At 35.2% G+C, this 23,315-nt stretch overlaps 2 protein-coding genes and 1 long non-coding RNA gene across 6 annotated transcripts; 1 reads left to right on the top strand and 2 right to left on the bottom strand.

Annotated features, from left to right (window-relative positions):
• Positions 1 to 4,907: 4,907 nt before the first annotated feature.
• LOC108472835 (uncharacterized) lies at positions 4,908 to 6,474 on the bottom strand. 2 transcript variants are annotated; one of them, XR_008274568.1, is made up of 3 exons: positions 6,217 to 6,474; positions 5,988 to 6,039; positions 4,908 to 5,490 (listed from the first exon to the last, which is right to left on the bottom strand). It is a non-coding gene; the product is annotated as an uncharacterized LOC108472835 (long non-coding RNA). The 2 variants fall into 2 exon arrangements; XR_001869608.2 differs by having other exon boundaries at positions 5,988 to 6,474.
• Positions 6,475 to 8,297: 1,823 nt separating this feature from the next.
• LOC108470770 (uncharacterized) lies at positions 8,298 to 12,549 on the top strand. Of its 3 annotated transcripts, none has more exons than XM_053022223.1 (9): positions 8,298 to 8,443; positions 9,032 to 9,527; positions 10,006 to 10,400; positions 10,542 to 10,791; positions 10,894 to 11,056; positions 11,161 to 11,263; positions 11,427 to 11,555; positions 11,750 to 11,965; positions 12,077 to 12,549. In XM_053022223.1, the coding sequence occupies exons 2-9, from the start codon at positions 9,296 to 9,298 to the stop codon at positions 12,353 to 12,355; spliced, it is 1,767 nt and encodes a 588-aa protein (XP_052878183.1). In that variant the 5' UTR covers positions 8,298 to 8,443; positions 9,032 to 9,295; the 3' UTR covers positions 12,356 to 12,549. The 3 variants fall into 3 exon arrangements, with proteins under 3 accessions (XP_052878183.1, XP_017627706.2, XP_052878184.1); XM_017772217.2 differs by having other exon boundaries at positions 8,323 to 8,873; XM_053022224.1 differs by having other exon boundaries at positions 8,323 to 9,527.
• A 2,395-nt stretch (positions 12,550 to 14,944) lies between these two features.
• Positions 14,945 to 19,697, bottom strand: LOC108473065 (uncharacterized). The gene is given in 5 exon segments (XM_053021354.1): positions 14,945 to 15,000; positions 15,003 to 15,318; positions 16,887 to 18,556; positions 18,759 to 18,919; positions 19,244 to 19,697. Coding segments are annotated over 3 exon segments (1,968 nt in total). The 5' UTR covers positions 18,483 to 18,556; positions 18,759 to 18,919; positions 19,244 to 19,697.
• Between the last annotated feature and the right edge of the window lie 3,618 nt (positions 19,698 to 23,315).

Consider the following 23,315-nt stretch of genomic DNA (forward strand, 5'->3'; position numbering starts at 1 on the left):
GAGTTTTAAAGCTCGAAAATCAGTTTCGTAATTTTTCCCTGAAACTAGACTCATAAGTCCATCAACATATTTTTTTTCTAGAATTTTTGGTTGGGCCAATTAGTACAGTTTATTAGTTAAAGTCTCCCCTGTTGCAGGGATCTACTACACTGACCTTCGTGCATTACGAATTGGATATCTCCCTGTACAGGGCTTCAATGCTGATTTCGTTTATTTCTATAGAAACTAGACTCAGAGAGGAATCTATACATATATGGCATGACTCCTAATTATCTCTGGTTAATTTACAATGAATTTCTAAAGTCGGAACAGGGGATCCAGAAACCGTTCTGGCCCTGTTTCACGAGAACTTTAATATTTCTTAACATATAATTCATATGACCGTTTCGTTTCTTCCATATGAAAGTAGATTCATCAAGGTTCATTTACATAATTTATTCATTATTTAATTCCATTCCTACAATTTTAGTGATTTTTCAAATCCACACCACTGCTGCTGTTAGCATCTGTTTTCAGGTAAACCTTACCTATTTCGTGGTTTCTATGGACCAACTAAAGTTTTGTCATACATAGGTCCACATATAATCATTTTAGCCATTCCAATGGCTGATCATTTGCTCACACTTCCATTCAGTCCGTAGTAACATCATAAAACCATACATATATACATAAGCACAAATGGTCTAATGCCATACTCCACTTTTACGAGCCATTTTCGCATGGTCGTACACACATACATCACAAAAGTACTTAAAACGCAACAAAAGGGTAGTCCTATACATGCCATTTCAAAATCCAACCAAAATATATACCGAAAGGGACTTTGATAGTGTGGGAGACTTGACTTCCGAAATCCCGAGTCCGATGGTGACGAGCCAAAATCTATAGACAGAGAAACAGAGAACGGAGTAAGCAATTTATGCTTAGTAAGTTAGAGCAAGGATTCCAGCACAACAAAAGCATAACATTCATATAGCTAACGGATAATTTCATATGCACAAATTCTCAATATCATACTTATTTCACATTCCAACCCCTATATTCATACATAAGGGTTCATCTTAGCCAAATGCCGAAAGCTCATTTCTCGATTGAGCGAATATTATTCAAGGAATCAACTATTCCAAAGCACATACGAACATACCTCGTTGCTGGAATTTTCAAGCGTATTAGCTGAAATTTTACAGCAGTTCATTCATTCTTGAATCACGATCTTCGAGTTTAACCGGATATGGCTACACATTCAAATGCCTTCGGGACATAGCCCGATTCTGATAACTTCATACGAATGCCTTCGGACTCAACCCGGATTTAGTAGCTTGCTTGAAAGCCTTCGGATCTTAGTCCGGATTTAGTAACTTGCACGTATGCCGTCGGATCTTAGTCCGGATTTAGTCACTTAGCACAAAGCCTTCGGGACTTAGCCCAGATATCATTCGAATAACCATGTACATTTATCAATAAACCATAACACATTCACATTTCATTTTCATTAGCAAAATTCAGACACAAGTCACTTATTACATTTGTAATTTCGGCTCAATAGCCACACACAAAGAGCATGATTTTAATTTGCTTTAAACATGATCTAATCAATTCGAATTTAAGCTCTATTGCTCAAGAACTTACCTCGGACGTGGTCGAACGATTTCGACGGCTATTCCACGACTTTTTCCTTCCCTTATCGGATTTAGCTCCCTTTGCTCTTGAGCTTAATTTAACAAATAAATTGGTTTTTCATGTGAGCATCGAAGAGGAATTCAAGATACTTAGCCAATATATATACTCATTAGGCATCAAAGTCGCATATGTACGAAATCATGAATCGAACTCAACACATTAGTTAATATTCCTCTTAGCCAAATTTTCTAAGCCAAGAATAGGCATCAATATGCTTGCCTCTAACCGAATGCATGCACACCAATTTCCCTCATGTGGCCGAATATACATGTCCAATTTGAGGCCAATTATACACTTAATACCACACAAAACAGCATACATTTTACTACTAACGCATTACATATCGTAACTCATTGCACATCTCTCGTTTACTTCATAATCGAGACATCATCACAAGCAAATATACACCTTGAAATAGCATATATGTTATACCAATACATCGTAATGCGAACATATATACATATATATATGCTAGAGCCAATTCTCAAGTGGCTTATATCCAAATATATACACATATCCAAAGCTTAAATCTTACTTACCATGCAACATGCATGAATCATACTTATGGATATAACATGGCGAATACCACAACACCATACCATTTCAATTTGGTCATGGTAAAACAAAGAACTTAGTATCTCATTCAAAAAATGCTAAAAGAAAATCTAAGAATCCTCAATCCTCCATCACATGTATCATTATCAAGCTTGATATTTAGCATGCAATGGCATTAACACCATATTCACTTTGGCCGAATTTCGTTCCCATGACATAACAAAGATTTGAACCATGGGCTAACAAGAACATGAAGCTAGCAACTAAAAACATGCATGAATCTCATGGCACAACCTCAAACATACCTTAATCTTGATGCAAGTATAGCCAACCTCTTCCTAATCCTCTTCCAAACCAAGTATGAAGCAAAACTCCCTCCTTATCCTTAGTATTTTCGGCCAAAAAGAGAGTGAAAATGGATGAACAAAATTTTTTGTTTTCTTTCCTACCTACACGGCAATGGGGAGGGAGAAGCCTTCACACACACACATTTTTTTTTATTCCATACTCCTTATTTTATTTATTCCAACATAACCCACTTACCAAACATGTTTCATGACATGATTTTTGCCCATAATTCCTTGTCATGGCCGGCCACTAGCTATTGGGGGGGGAATTTGACATGCAAGTCCATTGTTTTGCATGCATGCTTTAATTAGTCATCACACATTTCCCCATCATACTTTCAAAGTTTACTACTAGGTCCTTTCTAGTGAAATTCACATTTATAACTCTAAATCAAAGCATAAAAAATGTCACACATGGGTTAACACACATTATAGGCAATAAAATAAATATTAAATTATTTTTATGCCTCAGTTTTGTGGTCCCGAAACCACATTTCGACTAGGGTCGTTTTAAGGCTGTCACAATCACTGTGCACCAGTTCTAACTTGCTTGAAGCTCTCTAGGTTGTGTTTGTAGGAAATGGAAGTCTGGCTTGCTTTCCCATCTGACAGACTTCACAAACATCTTCACTTTGAACTATCTTGGTGAAGTTTTCAACCATTTTCTTACTGACCATTTGAGCCATAGATTTGAAGTTGGCATGACCAAGTCTTTGATGCCAAAGCTTGGTGTCTTCAGTTGAAGCAACATGAGCTGAGTGTGAGTCACCTGACCAGTTGGCTTCAAAGCATTTGTCACTCATGGTGACTGTCATGAGGCTTGATCCATTTGGATTGGTGATTTGGCACTCCTGGCCCTTGAACACAACTGAGTACCCCTTTTCTAGCAGTTGAGAAATGCTAAGTAGGTTCCTGTCAATCTCAGGTACCAACAGCACATTTTTGATGATTTTGTCACCTGTGGCAGTGCATATTTGCACATCTCCCTTGCCTTCAGCCTTGATTAACTGACCATTCCCAATTTTTACCTTGGTTTTGCAAGATCTATCCAAGGTTTTGAAAATTGTTTCATCTGGTGACATGTGGTTGGTGCAGCCACTGTCAAGGAGCCATCCCTTTTTAACCTTGCATTTTGCAGCTAAACATGAGACTACAAACACTTGTTCTTCACTGTCACTGCCTTGTTCAGCTACTCGAGCCTCAGCAGCCTTATGTTGTGGTTGATTCTGGGCAGGTTTGTCTTTTTCTTTGCAAACCCTTTCAACATGGCCTCTTTTCTTGCAATGTTGACATATGGCATCTGGTCTGAACCAGCATCTGGCCTCTGGATGACCGGGCCTTTTGCAGTGTCTGCATGGTCTGTCCCATTTTTTTGAGGCATCAGCTTTGGATTTATCCCTCCAGTTTTTCTTGCCTTTGTAGGTAGCATTACTTGAGCAAGGCTTGCTCTTGGCCTGAAATGCACCCTCCTGGTGCTCATCGAACCTGTTGGCTCTTCTCTGTTTCTGAGCATAAAGAGCATTGATAAGCTCAGTCAGGGAGATCCTTGTCAAGTCTCTCGAGTCCTCTAAGGAGGATATCTTTGCCTCATATCTCTCGGTAAAGTAGAGAGAACCTTCTCAACTATCCTTACTTCATCAAACTGCTCACCAAGGAGCCTTATACATTTACAACGACCATTATCTGTCGAATATTGTTTGACAGTTTCTCTTCTTTCATTTTCGATTCTCAAATCCTTCTTAGATTTAGAAGTGCTGCGCCGCCTAGTTCTTTCAAAGTGCCTTGGAACTCCTCCTGCTTGTCCCAAGCTCGCTTGAGGTCTCACAGTCATGATCTGGTGAAGATCACATCGAAACACAGATTCTGAATACGAGGACATGGCCTTGTGCCTTTTGGTCCTCTCATCTCGCATCTTGACGAATCGAGCCACAGTGGGGTTGGCCTCGTGGGCTGGCTCGATGTCTGTGTTAACAACTTCCCACAGATCAAAGGCTGCAGTAAGTCCTCATCTTAACCTGCCATATGTGGAACCCTTCACCATTAAAGACTGGTGGTGCAGCAGGAGAAAAGCCTGATGAAGCCATTTAATTTTCAACAACAGGTCCTCTAAGATGGAAGCTCTTGATACCAATTGTTGGAGTTTGATAGTACTTTAACCGGGTAACGTAAGAGTTGCAAACAGAGCACCAACAACAACGTAATATACCTGGGTAAAGAATGAAGGAAAAAATGCTTGAAGTTCAGGTTTTAAGAGCAGAAATTGGAAGGAAAACAAGAACAGAACTAAAGCAAAGAAAGAAGGAGCATGAAGAATAGTTGAGAGTATTGATGAAAAAAATGAATTGTATTTTTTCATACATCCATCATAGGCAGATAGCCATTACATATATCAAAAATAATAAAAAAAAACTTACAAGTCAAATTTCTACCTAAACATACACCTACTTCCACTAAGCTTTTCAAATAACAAAAACTTAACTTGTACATTAACACAAAGCTGGTTAACAGCTCCATCAACATCAAATTACATCAATCAAAAAGCTTATAGCAAACTAGACTTTAAAATGAACAAAATATTAGTTCAAATCTAACAGCAACACAAAACCAAGGTTGCTGCATGCTTGTCACGAGCTTGCATGGCCAGCTTCCAGCTGCACTTGCTTCATACCAGCTACATGGAGATCAGCTTCAACACAGTTCAACCTGTACTACTAGCAATGGATTGGGATGAGACCCTTCCAAAGGAGCCAGTCCGGATTATAGATAGGAGATTGGTAAAGAGGGGAAATTAGGCAACGACCGAGGTATTGGTCGAATGGGCAAATTTGTTTCTAGAGGATGCTACCTGGGAGAATTTGGCTGATCTGCCACGTCGCTTCCCAACCTTCTATCCTTTAGGTCAAAGATCCTGTCGACAATGGGAGTAGTTGTTACGTGCTCATTTTACTAGTTGATGTTATTTCTTTCTATTTTGAATAATACCATGAGTTTGGAATCAAATCAAAACACATGATTTGGTTGGTTCTGATCTTGCTGCCTGTAAATACGTGGGTAGTTTTGATTTTTAGGGATTGTAACAGCTACAAGACTTTATTATATAAGCAGGGAGGGGAGTTGACGAGGACACAGTGAAAATAAATAAGTTCTTCTCTTTTATTCGCAAATTATCATATTTATCTTTTCTTTGACATACTTCTTCCCTATTTCTTTCTTTCTTCTTCTTGTCTACTATTATTTTCTACTGTAAGTTGCTGCAAATTCTTAAGTAAAATTCAACCCAGTTCCAACAATTAACATATCAACAAAGTGATGGTTGTACAAAAGATGAATCAGTCAATGCTGCGTTGATAGAAGAAAGTAAAGAGAGGATTAAGAAATTTGACTACGTAAGATTTAGATTCGTACCTCGAACAGCAAATCGAGCTGTACACAAAATGGCTCAAGACTCACCGACGTTCTGGGTTGAAGAAGCACCAGAAAAAGTCGTAAGAATAGTAGATTTGGATAGAGGGAGTATGAGTAGAGAAGAAGTGTTAAATTTTTCTGAGTAAAATGACAAAGATATAAGAACGAAGTGCGATTAAAACTCAAAGTTACAGAAGAGAAGAATCAGAGCAAGAGTTCAAGAAATAACTTCACTAGAAATGGGGTAGATTCACTCCTTTTTCAAATGCTGATGAAGAGAGGAAAGGGGCAAAGAATGAGGCTAACGGCTTGTTTACCCACCGGTTTTTTTGTTTGATTGTTATGTTCTGCTTTTTAGGATTTCTAAAGGGTTTTCTTTTGTGTTTTTAGGAGTTACTCTTGTAAAGAGTTTTTTATTAGGATTAGAGGACAAGGGCCTTAAATGGCTTTTAACAGACCGTAGTAGATGGTTTAATGAGTTTTTTCTTCTTCTAATTAATGTATCAGTAGAAATTAAGTTAATAAAAATTAAAACTCAATTTTACTAAGAAGACTTGAAAACCCCAACCCAGATTTCTATTAAACTAAAACTAATGACACGTAGACACACGTTAAAAAATTCAATTTCACTTAAAAATTAGAGAACTAAAAGAATCATTAAAATCCCCAAAAATCATTTTAAAAATTAAAACTAAAAAATCTTAATCTATTTTTGAAAATTATAAAAAATAAAATTATAAGTATGCAAAACTTAAAAATAAAAAATCATAAAATTTAAAAAATAGTTTGTTTGGACTTTTAGGGTATTAAAAAAGAACCCATAAAAATCTTAAAATTTTTCATTCCAAACAAGTTTATTTTAAAAAACAATACTTTTTTTTTATAATTTTCAAAATAGATTATTTTTAGTTTGCATAATTTATAAGTTTTATTTTTAAATTTTAATGATTTTTAATTTTGAAAGAAATTGACGTATGGCAACATATCATTGATTGATTTAATTTTTAATGAAAAATTGGGTTGAGGGTAACGAGCTATATTGAATGAAAGTACAAAGGCCAAATTAATAATAAAATAGTATAAATATTAAAGTGATACTTTAACTATAATATAGAGTATAAAAGAAGTTTAAGCTTAAAATAAATATTCAAAAATAAATATATAAAAGAGGATACTTATACGTTATTTTAACTTTATAAACGGGATTAATATTGTGTTATGTGTTTTTTAATTAAAAAGTTAAAAAACTACAAACAATAAAATCACAACTCCATAAGTAGAGTAAAACTTTTTCACCACTAATATACCAAATAATTACTTATATAAAAAAGAAAATATAATTTTTCTTATTTAATTGTAAATATTTTTTTTAAAAATGTAATACTAGTATACAAATATTAACTTCATCTCAAAGAAAAGAATAACTTTATATAATAATGTACCTTATTAAACATCTATTTTTACTTATGTTTTCCCTAAATTGTTAGTGTCAAATTCTTGAAGTTAGGGGTAATTCAGTAATTTTTATAATTGTTTGGATTTTTTTATCTACGTTAATATTAAAAGATGACAATTTTAATTTAGTTTTTAAATTTAAATTTTATTAAAATATAATAATGTGATATTCTTAAAATACCTCCTTAAAAATTCAATAAAATAACAGACACAATAATAAAATGACTCGCTTGAATGACGATGAGTTACATATGTTTGAACATCCTCATATGGCAATTAAAGAAGTTTTGAAGGAAGATAATACTAGAGGCACTTTATTTGTAAATAAGTTCATGTAATCATTTGATTTTTATATTACACTAAAAAATTTAAAATATATATAAAATCTAAAAGAATATCAAAATATAAAAAAAATTTGAAGGGAAGTTGTGGTAATACTCCAAGATGAAAATGAAAAAAAACTAAATTCAGGGATTAAACGTGATTTTATGTTTAAGTTCTCAAAGAGTAAATTTAATAATTAATTCTCTATATTTTATATAAATATTAAAAAGGAATAAACGTTAATCACATAAATCAAAATGTAAAGATTCAACTCTCGATCAATATTTTAAGCTTTATTAATTGTTACTTTAAAAAAGGAAAAGGCAACTGTGGCATGAGATAAGATATGATTGATAGTGTAGCTCTCCATTGCAAATGAGCTGTGCTAATGACATGTTGATAACGAAACCAGAGACTGTGGGGGGGCCCTCTCGAAATATGCGAGTATTCTCTCACCTGCCCCAGACCCCCACCCCAAAACAACCCTATATATTTTGCTTTGTTTAATGTTATTTGTTACAACCCCCGCCCCCCTCCCCTCCTCTCAAGATAGAAAGACAATTGACACATCTTCAGTTCTCAAACCAAATGTTCCAATGTCACCATACCATTTAAACCAGTCCAAGTATATGACATGTCGGTTTCTGTGTTTTTGTTCTTTCAGAACTCAAAACATGGTTGGTTTCCCAATGTCGTCTTCTTTTTTTTTTTTGATAAAGTTTTTGTTCCTTTCTTCCTGGGTTTTGCTCAAAATATCTCTTTTCTTTTTCTGAAACTATAAATTTTGGAAATAAAAAATGACCATACAACCACAAAGCACACAGTCACACACTTTTTACTATTTTTTGTTTGAGGGTGTTTAGTCCTGGGAAGATGCTTTATAAAAGACACTTACCTTCTGTCATCTCATTTGTTTTGTAGTAATCTCGTGGCATGTGTCTTTTTGCATGTTATTTACTCCCTTTTGTTTACGTTTTTGATCAAGACTATTAAAATTTAAGGTTTATCTTTATAGTTCTTTTTTCTCTTTTTTATGTTCTTAAAACTCCTATTTGAGTTCCATCACTTTAAATGGTTCTTTCTCGGTCTCAAGACTTAGACACGACTGTAAGTTGTTGTTGTTGAATTTCTTTTGGGTTCTTCATCAATCATCTCTTTTAATGGCTTTTTTATTGTCTTTATTATGGTCTTGAATTTTTTTTTTAAATTTTTACTTGCTGTGTAGAAAAGTCAATTTTGATGAGAATTTTAAATTTAATTTGCAGCTGTAAGGAGCAAGATAGCGATGGACCACTAAAGCTAAGGAGTGTGTGATTAATTTATGAAGTGAATGGTTGAGAATTTGAGAGTGACAAATTAGTAAAATGTGTTTCTTCTTCTTTTTCTGTGTTTTCCTCTGATTGGTTCAACATAAAGCAACTTTCAAGCTTTCTGTGTCAGTTCAATACTTTCATGTGATCATAGTTGCCATTCTTAGTTGGCTATCTCATAAAAAGAAAAGAAGTTGAATAAAGTAGAAGAAGAAGAAGATGGAGCCAACAAACCAGAAGTTTTTGGAAAGAGTTGTTTCACAGAAAGCTCTGCAAATGGGAAGTTCATTCCCATGCCAAATTTGTGTGGTGGGTTTTCTCTGTGGAGTTTGCCTCACTTCTTTGTTCTTGGCTGTTCTTACTTCTGTTGGTACCTTTGGCTTTACTGGGATTTCATTTTCATCCTTATCAATGGGGAATTCTCCATTGAATTCAAGTTCTGAGATTATCAGTAAGTCAAAATTTACACTCTCAATTACATTTTTTGTAAATATTTGCAATTTTTATGGCTTAAAGTTAGATAATTGGTGTAAGATAAGTGCAGAATTGGGGATTCTTGAATTCCCAGAGAAGTTGAGTCAAAATTTGATAGATGGATTGATGCATGGGATGATGGATATGATCCAAGGGTGTTGCTGAAGCAACTGAAAGTTGGAATTACTTGTTGCACAATTTTGGTGTTTACTTCTTTTTTTGTTCATTGCTTTTTGACTAAGTTTCTAGATAATAATAATCATGATTAGTTCTTTAATTCTATTCACTTAACATACTTTAGCTAGAAGCCACCATTACTACTTTTGGACTTCCTAAATGTCATTCGTATTCATGTCCAAATACGTGTGTTAGTGACAAAAATAGCCATCATTACGAACAATTTTGGTGACCTTTAAAATCATTGGCAATCATGGACTTGAATTGTTTAAATGTAGATGTTATTACGAGTTCGGACTACCAATCTAAAGTAAAAGAAACCGCGAGATGGGTGGATTCGAAGGGAAGGGAACCGGAGAGCGATGATGATGAGAGGGTTTCTTTATTGACTGAAGCATGGGGTGCTTTACTAGCTGACAGGGAACCTGAAGAAAGCGAGTTCTCGAAAAGATTTGGACTCAGCAAATCAAGTTTACCGAATACTCCTCATTTGGAGAACTGTAAATTAAGTGCACAAGTGAATAAGCATCTCGACACACGTTCAGGAGCCGGGAGATTTCCTCCATGGACAACTTGGAAGGGTTCATTGAACATGTATCCTGCAACTGAAACTGATAAGAATTTAAGAAGCTTTAAGGATCAACCTGTATCTGATGGTGCTTATCCTCCATGGGTATGTTACTTAGCTACATAATCCCTGGACACATGCAGATGTGATCATACATTATTTGTTTGTTTCGCGTTTATTGACATGTTAATAATATGTATTTTCGCTTCTAATTTGTTTCTGGAAATTGGGATTGCTTTATTCCAGATTGTGGGATCAGATGAAGAAAACTATCCTCTTACCAGGAAAGTGCAACGTGACATTTGGATACATCAGCATCCGGTAAACTGCCATGATCCTAACATAAAATTTCTTGTGGCTGACTGGGAAAAATTACCTGGATTTGGCATCGGGGCTCAGTTTGCCGGTATGGCCGGGCTTCTTGCTATTGCAATTAATGAGAAAAGGGTGCTTGTTACTGGATACTTCAATCGTGCTGACCATGATGGTTGTAAAGGTATCAACTGTAACAACTTATTGCTCGTGTAAAATTCTCTGGGAACTGGAAGAACTGTCTTAACAATAACAGCAATGCTTTACTTTGCTTTGTGGATTATAGCATCGCGTGGTAGTTGGTCTTGCTACTTCTTCCTAGAGACATCCCAGGAATGCCGAGACCGTGCATTTGAGCTTATTACCAACAAGGAGGCATGGGAAAAGGGAACTATAAAAGGAAAAGATAGTTATAAATCAAAGGAAATATGGACAGCGAAGGTTCCGAGGTATAATTCAAGGCATTTGCAATTTGCTTGTAAGAATTTTGTACTAACTTGAACTAAGAAAAAATTACTGTATCTTTGGTCAATGATTTCACTATTCGATGCAGGGAATGGGGTGATCCTTGGAGTTATTTGCAGCCTACAACAGATATAAATGGAAGTTTAATTGCTGTTCACCATAAAATGGATCGAAGGTGGTGGAGAGCACAGGTACGGCTTAAGATTATTTGAATGTTTAGCTATTTCATCTGTTGATTTCCATTGAACATGAAGTTTTCGAAATTACTGGTTTGAGATAGTTTATAAATATATTATAGACTGACACATGCCTTATTTCGTATGGGAATAATATGTTTATTCTTTCACTTAACAGGCTGTTCGATATCTAATGCGATTTCAAACAGAGTACACTTGTGGTTTATTGAATGTTGCTCGCCATGCTGCATTTGGGAAAGAAGCTGCAAAAATGGTTCTTGCAAGTCTTGACAAAGATTGGCCAAAGGTATGTTCATCTAAACCGTGGACATACATCCATATCCAACCTTACCTTAAGTTCAAGTAACGTAAATGGGAATCTAACTAGAAAGAACTGAACCTCGAGCACAAATTTAGAAGAGCTATTACTATGCATGCCAAACTCGTTGTTGTTATAAACTGTCTCTGTGGACAGCTACTCATTTGAGCTTTAATTAACAGGTGATCACAAACCAGCTAAACTCAGAAATTGAAGAATTTGTGTGGTCAAATCATAGACCTTGGGTTCCTCGGCCGTTGCTGAGTATGCATGTAAGGATGGGAGACAAAGCATGTGAAATGAAAGTGGTCGAATTTGAAGAATATATGGAACTTGCTCACCGTATTCAGATGCGTTTTCCACATCTCAAGAACGTTTGGCTCTCCACCGAAATGCAGGTTAGCATCTTTTAACATTTTTACTTGCTCATAGAAACAAAGCAATGGACGTGTCGCTGTTGTGCATGCATCTCATCTAAATATAACGAATGGTATAAACTAAATTTGTAGGAAGTGATTGATAAAACGAGATCATACCCTCATTGGAACTTCTATTACACGAACGTGACACGCCAAGTCGGGAATGTATCGATGGCTACATACGAGGCAAGCCTTGGAAGGAAAACCAGCACGAATTACCCTCTTGTTAATTTCTTGATGGCAGTTGAATCGGACTTTTTTATCGGGGCATTGGGATCGACATGGTGCTTTCTTATAGATGGCATGAGGAACACTGGTGGAAAAGTAATGGCAGGGTATTTAAGCGTCAACAAGGATAGGTTCTGGTAGAGAAACCTGGTTAACTGTAGGCATGTAGTATTAGATCAACAATGTACAGCTATTAATTTTGTTCATGCATGCCATTTTTCAAATAATATTGTGCCTCTTTGTACATATTTAAATGAACAAAGGGATCTGTAACAACATATCTAACACAAAATTTAGACAAGGTGATTGGATAGGTTTCATGTCCCAGCTTTAAACGAGTATTTACTTTATTTCTTTTTTTTTTTTTTTAACAAAACAGCACTAATGCGATAACAAATATAATAATATACTTCTAAATGATATTAGTCAAAAGATCAATGTCTGTCTTGATTAAATTTTCTATCGAGACCAAAATTTCTGTAACAACCTGCACCTCATTGCAATATAAATTTGGAAGTTAATCATATGGTGAGTAACTTTGTTGTGGTCCAATAACAACTCAAGAAATAATGAATTAGACGCAATTCTAACATTCTACTATTTGCAGCACCACTTGTTAGAAAAGTTTCAACTATACTTTATTTTCATTCACCATCTTTCTTAGATATGTACAAGGTATAATGTTTGAAACATCTTTTAAATACATTAAAATGTTCAGGCAAAAGAAATATTAACATTGTTGAAGGGTTTTAGAGATAATAAATCGTTGCAAACAAGTAGAATGGAACGAAATATTTCAGGATTATCTTTACTTCTTTTGCTTTGGGGGAAGTAATACCATGCAAAACATCTCTTCAAAATATACTTATTCGAATAATCTTTATTTTATGATGAGTTGTTTTATAAAGGTGTTTCACAAGAGTGACTATTCTCAAAGAACAATAATACTAAATAAAATTTGTTTTCAATGACTCTAGTTTTGAATATAGTTCTTGAATGACAAATGTTCTAAACAAGAGTTGTCTTAAACAATAATTGTTATAAACTAGAGCCTTTCTTAAATGAAAATTGTTCTCAGTGACATTTATTCTAAATAAAAGTTGTTTTGAAAAGAGTTATTTTGAATGTAGTTTTCTCGCGCAACACAATTATTTTAGTACTGAATTAAATTTTAAATTAATGTAATAATTAAGAAAAAGTATTTATCAAAACTAAATATAATTTTTTTAAATTAAAATACTTAAATGATTTTAAAATAAAACAATAATAAAAAGAATCAAATCGGTGAGGTCGCGGACCCGATCACATAATAAAATTGTTTTTCACCTCTAATTCATTTGATTTAAGCCTATTAATCAAGGATGTGAATTATAGTTGAATGATATCAAAACATTAATTTTCTTCAGATTTAAAAACAACACTTTCCAAGCCTCTCTCTGCCCAACTCCAGATTTCGAACTTGGAGAATTCAAAACAAATCCGAAAACCTGGCCTAAGCAAGTTACCCAGTTAAAACCATTAAAAACCCCAATTGGAGTGCAAAATAAATGGGCCTAAGAATTATGGGGTTAAAAAATGTGTTGTTAATCCCTAATTTAAAATTTAGTTTAAAATTCAATCCTTCTATTTTTAAATTTTAAAAATTTAATCTAAATATTACCATCATTGATAATTTTATTAAATTTGTTAATTTAGTATTTTATTCTCTAAAAGTTAGGTGTCTACAAAAGTTAATATTCTTTTAAGTTTAAATGTTTGTGACACTCACACTCAAATTTGAGTATCAAATATTGCTTCATATTTTAAGCTTAAAATTTATCTCAATCTTTTAGTAGTTTATTTTAGATGAAACGGAAAATGAGAAAAAATAAGAATAAGAATAAAAATAAAATGAATTATGAAGAAGTAACAATGAGAGGAAAAAGAATATCAATCACAAAAATGGAACATTTGACGACCATGGACTTAGATGCAAAGATTTAATGTCCAATAAAAATTAGAACTGAAAGAAGCTAATAAAGAAACCAGGACATTTTGGTCCCTCCCTAATTTCACATCACATAAAAGATTCGACAGAAGAAGACAAGGCCCTTGTTTCTTTAATCGAAGTGATTCCTCCTACCAATCGTTCAGCTAGTTAATTGTCGAGTTTTGCCAATTCCAAATACTAAAACGCGAGATCCAATGGTGAATTCAGAAATTTTACATTATGGGTTAAATTAAAAGAAATTAAAATATTAAAAAATCATATAAATTAATGCAAAATACTAATATTCGATAAATCAATTTTGATATAATTAATTGTAGAATTAATATAAATTTATTAAAATAATTTAAAAATAGATAAAATAAATTTCAATAGCTTGTAAATTTCTCACACCATTATTCATGATAATTTTTCATATATTAAAACTATTAAATTACCTTCTATCGTCAACGTTATAAACATTTTAGGAGCCTGTACGAGGGAAAATAAAAAGAAGGTTGAGAGAAAATGTTAAATGTTAAGAGAAAAAATTATAGATTTTAGAATTTTAGTTATAGGAAAAAATTATTTTCATATAAATTAATTTATTTTAAAAATAAATATTTAAAAAATTGTGGGTCGTTCTTTTCAAAAAAAATAAAAATTGATGGGTTGAATGTGGTCAGATGTGTAGAGGCAGGAACCTTACCTCCTCAATCTGATGTAGACGCTACTGAAAGGGTAAAACAGCCGGGATCCTGTAACTATTCTTCCACCTCTTCGCTCACCTGCTGCGGGCCTCCATCCCCACCTTTGGCTGCTGTTGCTGCCTGCGTGCCTTTTCCGCTTTCTTGGCTAACATGCGGCGTTTTTTCTCGTTAGCATCTATCCAGGTATAGTTCGTTGGTATGTGGAAAGGATCAACCCCGTCATGACCATCACTATCTCTTGACTGGCCACCACGACTCCCTCTCATCCATGAAGTCCATGATGTTGAACCCTCTGATTCTTTTGACTTGGCATCTTGGAAATGAACCGGGCTGGAAGGAGGTGTTGAAAACTCCTCTATTGGCTGAAGCTCCTCAAATCTAGTGAAAGTCACAAGGACTCGAATAGTTGACACAATAGGGATGGCAACCTAGAATAAGGAACATGAGACATCAATGTGAATATGTTCCAAACTTAAATACATAACTTTTGTAAAATAATTACAGTAACCACAAACCAACCCAATAAAAATTGTTGAGAAGCAAGTTTGGAATGTTTTATGATATTACACACTACTCCATACTCATAAGTCATCACCACTTTCTATCATGCTTACACAGGAGTTTCCACAGACAAACATTTAAAATGAAGATCTTTTAGCACAATGGCCATTCTCAAAGTTAACATTAACGCTTTAAGAAGGAAAGACAATAGAACTGGCAAGAAGAAAAAGGGAAGTATTTTGCTGCCACACTAATAATGCACATTGCATCTGGTTAATTCACAACAAGGTGGCATTCTGAACCGGAAATACAGATGTACGTAGAAATGTAAATAACTATCAAAACCATGCTTTGTGATGTCAGAATCATATATACGTATTTTAATGAAGAGTTATGGGCAGATTCCAGCAATATGGAAAACCTAATATCAACTTTTAAGGATATGTATGGATGGGTAAAAAATGGAATGGAAAGAAAAATAAGAAGAAAGAAAATAGGAAAGATGATTATTTTATATCCTAATGCATAAAAATTGATTTTTCTAAATTGAAGTGATAAGAGAAAAGAGAAAATATATATATTAATTTAAAATTATATATTTTTTAAATATTTTTTCAACTCTATCAAATAATATAAAGATAAAACTATAATTTCTTTAGTGTTACCGTCTTTATATTTTTCATCTTCTTATTTTTAACCCTTTAATTTTATTTTCATTCTACCAAAAAAAAATTTAAAAAGCGACTTCTCTCAAATATTAAATGACAAGACACTCAACCAAATCCTATATTAGACCTAAGCTTTCACCTAGTGACTTGAGCCTAGGTCCAAAAGCATCAAGTAATGGCCAACCCTCCTAAGATTTTGTACCAGAAAAAATATATTAAACTATTAGTAACATAAGAAGGATTTATGATACATATGGCCTTAAGGTTTCCTTGACCTTAATAAAAGTATTTCTCAAATAACGACAGGATAACAATCTATTGCACTTCCAGACCTCAATTCACTAGTTAACAAAAAACAAGCCCCTACTTCAGCACTCGTTCAAGTTAATTTCCAATCATCACAAAACGATGTGTTTGGATTTGTAACACCATAGGACCAAGGATACCATTAATGGACTCATTCCCTGATTTTGTTAAAATTAATGTGAACAAACTGAGGTGATTAGATCACTAGAGATAAGCAAGTAAGGCCAGCAAAGCGCTCTTCATAGCAATTTAAGTATTTACTCTAACCCAAGGCATATTTTCCTGCCTAAAGATATTGATAGCTCTTCATTTTCAGACCTGACTACCACTTAAGTCAACTTTGAAGCCTCAATTCTAATTCAGTATCTTTTATCATCACTTCTGTTCCAACAACAAAATGAATAAATAAAGTAAATAGAGAAAATTGCACTTACATAAAAATAAAAATAAAAGCATGATTTATGCATACAATTAAAATAAGACAATTGTTCGAGTTGTTGGCTTTATATGTCTTAAATTACCTTGACTGGAAATGTGCCCGGTGGCAGTTTAGTTGTCAAAATCTCCCTTAATCTCCTTATAGGCTTGACTTTCTTGGCTAATATGTCAAATAAAGGCAGGAGTTCCTCTGTCTTTAAAGGGAAATCTGGTGTTAGCCATAAAACAGGTCTCACACCCTTCTTAATCTCATTTCCATGTTTATCATCACTATTGCCCCCTTTCTTCTTCTTCTTGCTGCTTTTATCTTTACGCTTCTTGCCATCAATAGTATCTTCCTTCGCAAATTCAGACGATGATCTACGATTATCAACTTGTTTCTGATTGCGAACTCCTGGAGCCGATTTTGAGAACTTTCCAATCTTTGAATCATCAGGATTATCACTGTTCTTTGAGCCTTTCTTATTCCTGCCAAACCATCTCTTCTTCTCCTTAGCAACACCATTTGATTCAATACTTTCATAGGCACCAGCTGAACCATTTTCTTGACAGTCAAAAGAACCATTTTCTTGACAGTCAACAAATCCATGCTCATCATCATCATCACCATCACAAAAGCCATCTGAATTTCCCTTACGAAGCTCCGAATTCAACTGCATCCTTTCCTCAGCTGTCAATACATCATCATACTCATTATTTTCACCGCTATTTGCCATCCTCTCTTCATCAGTCATTGCACCAGGAACTCCCCTTGACTTCATACTGAATGTCACATGAAGCATATCATAAATTTTAGCCTTCCAGTTTCCAACCATCTCACTTCTCTCTTGTCGCCTCCAATTCAGTTGAGGAGCAAGCTCAGCCTGAGCAACATCAATACGAGGCCTACACATATTAGTTTTAGACATCTTTCGCACTTCATGAGCGACGTCTGATTCAGTTGCTTGCTCACCAGCCCCCTCCAAGGCATTTATAACTTCTTTTTTCTTATGATAAATAACAATCAAAGAGCCTGCAGGAAGAGAAAGGTTATCATCCTCAGAAGTGTAGCCTTCCCCTAGAAAGAGAACTGTTTTGTGTGATCGTTTAATGTGGAACCCATCAAATCCAGCAAGTGTCGTATCAGCACGGAAATTTGAACCCCGCTTCCAAATGCAGTAAGTGTCTGATGGTGCAATGCGTGCAATAAACGGAATGACTGAACTTTCAAAATGAAAAGATATCTCCATGTAAAAATCACGGATTCGAGCTAATGAGGCAATAAACCTGGGAAGTCTGCGACACCATCTTGCCCAGGCAAGCAGTTCTGAGTGTCGAGCAATGATCATGGCAATAGCCTCTTCCCTTGTCCAAACCGCTTCTTCCAAAGCACTCCAACCCTGCTCATTCCGAAGATTCCGATCTGCTCCAGCCATTATCAAAATTTCCACTGATATTGGATCTCTCAATCGCACTGCTAAATGCAGCGGAGTCTCCCTACCTGGGACATCACGACGATCTATGACAGCCGAGATAGCATCAGCCCGTTCCTCAGCCTCAAGAGATTCAGCTTCAGTATTAACCTCACCAGCATTAGCAAGCCGAGGGAGTGTCGAGATAATACGCCTAAGCGCGGCATGGTCACGGCGAGCAACAGCTAAATGAGCAGGACTATGGGCATACTTGGAAGGATCCTCCATTATACTTGACTCTCTTCTTAGGTTTATGCTACGTACTACACTATCGTTTCCTCCATGTCCAAAATACCCTATCACTGAAAACATAAATAATTAACAAAAATACACTCCCACCTTAATCTCAAATTCTCCAAAACGCTATATTTTAAGATAATCGATCCAAATTTTAATAAGGTTCCACAACTACTTATTAGGGCTTTTAGGCTTTGCTATGCAACTTCAATACTAGCTTTAGTTTAAAAATGATAATAATAATTGGCAATGTGTTAACTTTTTTACATCTGCTCAAATGACGTCCGTTTTTTTATCCTTCCATTTACAAAGAAGTTAAAGCTTCCACGGAGTTCAAATCTGTAAAACTTTTTTACATCTGCTCAAATGACGTTCGTTTTTTTATCCTTCCATTTACAAAGAAGTTAAAGCTTCCATGGAGTTCAAATCTGTAAATGAGACCCCCATAAAGGAGAAGTAAACAAAAATGAGCTTCAATAAGTAAAATTTCCATATTAGCACAAGAATTTTGATATTTACTTTTTTACATCAGAATATGAAATTTACACAAAAGAAAAAAAGAAAATCAAACATAAAAGTTTTCACTAGTTTGCACTAAGTTAAATTTCACGTTTTTTTCCAATAACCACCAACTATATTCATTTATGTTCCTTCCTTCTACATTTACTTTCGTTCATTTTCCAGGCAGCCAAACAAAAAAGAAACAAAAGTTAAAGAAAAAGAAGAAGAAGAAGAAAGAAAGAAACACAAACCTGAAGAAGCAGGTGCAGGCGCAGCATGCAAATAAATATCCGAAACGCCAACGGATCGAGAAAGTTTTCCTTCTCAAATTGGCTTCGTAGAAGTTGAAACTTCAGAGAGAGAGGGGGGGGGGTGAGGGAAGCTAAATCGGACGGTTAACGTCAATTTGAGGAAACAGGATCCGACGGGTCGGGATCTGAATCTTCGAAACATAGACTCGCCTCCTCATTCAAAATTCAATACGTAGCTCAGATCTCTCCCTGATGCAGCCTCAATTGAACCAACAGAATTTAGAAGAGAAAGAATAGAATAGAGAAAGAAGAAGATGAGAGAGATGAGTTTTTTGGAGGGAAACCAATAACGCTTCCCTCTTTATAACAGAATTCCGGTAATTTGTTGGTTACAAAAGAAGCCATTACTAATTTAACTAGGTGATTTTAAACATAAAATAGAATACTTCTTTGAATCGGTACTAAGTATGGAAATTAGAGGAAGATTGTATATAGGCACAATTGATAAAATAGATAAATTAATTCTAATACATTTCAGAGGTTAGATTTGAAAAATATGTTAATTTTTTTAATTAGACTTTTAAATCGTTTTAAATTTTAATTAGAGAAATATGTAGGTTTTAGAAGAGAGAGTGAAAGCGTGCTTAGCTGAATGCGCTTTCTTGCATCTGTGCAGAAAACGCGTTCAACTAGATGTGTTTTCCCTTAACGATAAATAAAATGCAATAATTTTTTTTATCATTGTCACACCATATGGTAAAAAAATTAAAATCCCAACGGTAATTTTATTTTTTAACTTATAAATACCCTCAAATTTTATTTTTTTTATTCACATATATCCTCTCTTAAATTCTCTCAACTCTCTCAAGTTTTTTATTCAATATTTATTTATATTTTAATTTAAAAATATTAATTTTTTAGTTATATCTTATTTTATTTGTTGGGATCAATTTCTCAAGAATTAACCTCTCTAATCTGCTTTGACGAAAACCATATTTTTGCCACCCAATTAGCAATGGTAAGACGAAATTTAAAATTTCGTTATTTTTAACTATGTTAAAATTTTTTTGCCAAATCTAAATATTTTTTATGTTATAAATAGGCAGATAATCGTGTGCTGGAGGCGTTCATACATAATACGAGGGAGCCTCTGATCCCTGAAATTTGTGGGTACTTGTAGGAGGTTAGATTCTTACATGCGTCACGCATGCAAGGGGGCTGCAAACTTCATCCCACACTAATCAACGTGCCGGTGGAAAGATGGAGAGCCAAAACACATATTTTCTACCTTCTATGTGGTGAGTGTACAATTACAGTCAAGGACGTAGCGTTACAACTCAGTTTCCCGGTCGATAGGTTAGTTATCACAGGATCAGCAGTGGTTTGAGGGAAAGTAGACCTTTGCACAGCAATGTTGGGAAAGGTCTCAAACAAGTTCAAAGGTGGTCGAATATAGACTAATTGGTTGGAAAAAATTTTCAATAAGTTTCCCGACGACGCAACGGAGAAGGTCATACAATAGTACGCCCAAGCATTCATCATGAGGTTAATCGGGGGCATTTTAATGCATGATAAATTTAGAAATTTGGTACACGTAAGGTGGTTTCTACATCTAGTGGACTTTACTGGTTGCGCAAAACTAAGTTAGGGATTTGTTGTGTTATCCATATTATACCGGAGCTTTTTCGGGCAACGCAACTAGATAAGATGTCGATTAGTGGTTGCCTATTTTTGTTGTAGTCATAGGCCTGGTAGCGAATACCGTTTCTAAGTCCTAGAGTGACTAACCCATATATGTTCCCGTTGGTGATGAGGTAAACATCATTTATCAATAAATATGTAGTTTGTGTAGCAAATATTTTTTATTTACAATATGTTTCGACTAATATATCGCTTGTAAAGGTGGAACCATAGGCCGAGTTACGTGGGACTACCTGACGAGTAGGAAAACGTGAAGCTACTGTTAGATCAACACTTAGAAATTGAGGTTAATTACCTATCCTTTTCAAATTAATATTAATTATGCAATGATTCGTTAAAAAAATATGTACATAATGATATTGACAATTCTACTTTTCAGTTTGAATGGATGTCGTATGCCTACCCCGAAATCATATCTTGCATCTTGTCAGAAGTGTTGGACAATCGGGAGATGTGAGACACGAATGTGTCGTTAATAGTGTACGTAACGGTGAAAATGCATGAACCAGACCAGGTTCTACCACAGTTCGGGTATAGGCAACAAATTCTACTGCCACCACGAAACATGAAGGAACTGCACAATGTGTACATGCGCGGAAAGAACGACAAGGAATGGACAAAGAAGCACAAGGAACACATCTAGACTTGGGATCGTAGGATGGAATCCATATCCACCTGCGAACCATTTTTTTAGGTGGACACGACGGCAGTTGATGATTAGTTAACATGGTTCAGAGTCATCGACAAGTCGTATTTGCTACCACTGGAGGCGATGAGTATGTAAATTTAATTGAAAAGACAACGCCGACCGTCACAATAACATAAGAGGGGATGTGGTCGTACAATAGATTTGTCGTTGGCTTCGACAAAAGATGCACCGCCTATGACTACGCAATATCGGGGTTAGTTCAATCCTCTTATTCCTGTTTAATTCAGTAACCATATGTTTTTTTCACAAGCATCACTACATTATGGGCCATCACTAGACGTGGCTGGCTCTTTTGTTCCCGCAAGTATATATTTTGGGGCATTGATGTCCCCCGTATACTACATGCCCATGTCGATGTCGATGTCGAACCCCATATCAGGACAGAGGTTGACGTATGCATTGCCATCGATGACGATACCAATGCAGGCGCCCATGCAGTAGTCAATAAGGATGTCGATATCCGGTACCTTTCCGATGTACCCAGGATTGGGGGTACCTTATAGTTACACGCCTATATTGACCCAAACATCATGCGCATCACTGTTTTATCGAGGTGGCTTATCATTGCAACTACTAAACACGAGAGCAGCGGATACACGATTGCAGGCAAGGATGATGCAGCAATCAACTACGAAGAAAAATGATGACGCTGGTGAACCCGAAGAAATGATTGCCTAGGGGCAGTGCTAAGTACATATTTAGACGAAAATGGCAATGATGAGGAAGTCTACAAGCCCGCACCTTCGGATGTACCTCCAGTTGTACACTTAATTCCATGCAGAAATCCTCTACGCGACCATTGTCCACCACCTTGCGACACACATTTTCCCCAATGACATAATTGAGTGTATTTTTTGTTATCAATATTGTGATGTAAATATAAATATGTCATAAATATAAAAAAAAACTGAGGTTATTCATTCAAACAATACATTTTTTTATTATTATCTATCATGAGTTATGCGTAAGTTAACAATAAATAACAAATTGAACCAAAAGGAATATGCGAAACACTCTAACAAATATAAAATTTGGTAGAAAGTATTGTTATTAACGCTGAGACCCCAACATATCTCTATACAGAAAACATGTTGTCTTCATATGCCCTAGGTTTCTACAATACCTACATAATTTCTGTTGACAGTCTCTCTCTTAAATATCCATGTTGTTCCTTATCCGGGTAAAATTTAGGCGACCTTTCGGAATGAGATACAAGCCATTGTTATACACCAACTCCAACTGTGCGTTATACACCAATGGTCACATACTCTCATCTTGGATAGATGGGAATTCAAGACTCCACGCACTGTGAATGCGTTATAGTCGGTAAACGTTATTGATATAAGGTGCATACTCAATCCATATGTTCACATATGCGGTAATTACATATGAGCATAGAAATCGAAGTGCTTGGAACCTTCCACAATCGCAGGTCTCTTCCATTAGGTTCACATGATATGATGCACCTGACATTTCCTGGTCGGGCCTAGCGTGCTACATAACTCAAAAATTGAGGTTTCGATATAAGTGGCACAGTACATACATGGTGTTCGCTCCTGTTGTACTTTGTCAAATCTATTTTATCACGTCATTGTATAATGTACCGCAGCCTGCTATCTGTTTAACATACGTCATCCTTCTCTAAGAAATAAGACGACCAGT

The sequence above is a fragment of the Gossypium arboreum genome, chromosome 11, assembly GCF_025698485.1.
Source record: "Gossypium arboreum isolate Shixiya-1 chromosome 11, ASM2569848v2, whole genome shotgun sequence".
Taxonomy (NCBI): domain Eukaryota; kingdom Viridiplantae; phylum Streptophyta; class Magnoliopsida; order Malvales; family Malvaceae; genus Gossypium; species Gossypium arboreum.

What these genes read in the sequence shown, in the direction of transcription:
- LOC108470770 (XM_053022223.1), top strand. Translation starts at nt 9,296, where the DNA reads ATGGAGCCAACAAACCAGAAGTTTTTGGAAAGAGTTGTTTCACAGAAA. An exon ending in GAAGGTGGTGGAGAGCACAG is followed by an intron (nt 11,264 to 11,426) that starts GTACGGCTTAAG and finishes TTCACTTAACAG; the next exon opens with GCTGTTCGATATCTAATGCG. An exon ending in GGCTCTCCACCGAAATGCAG is followed by an intron (nt 11,966 to 12,076) that starts GTTAGCATCTTT and finishes CTAAATTTGTAG; the next exon opens with GAAGTGATTGATAAAACGAG.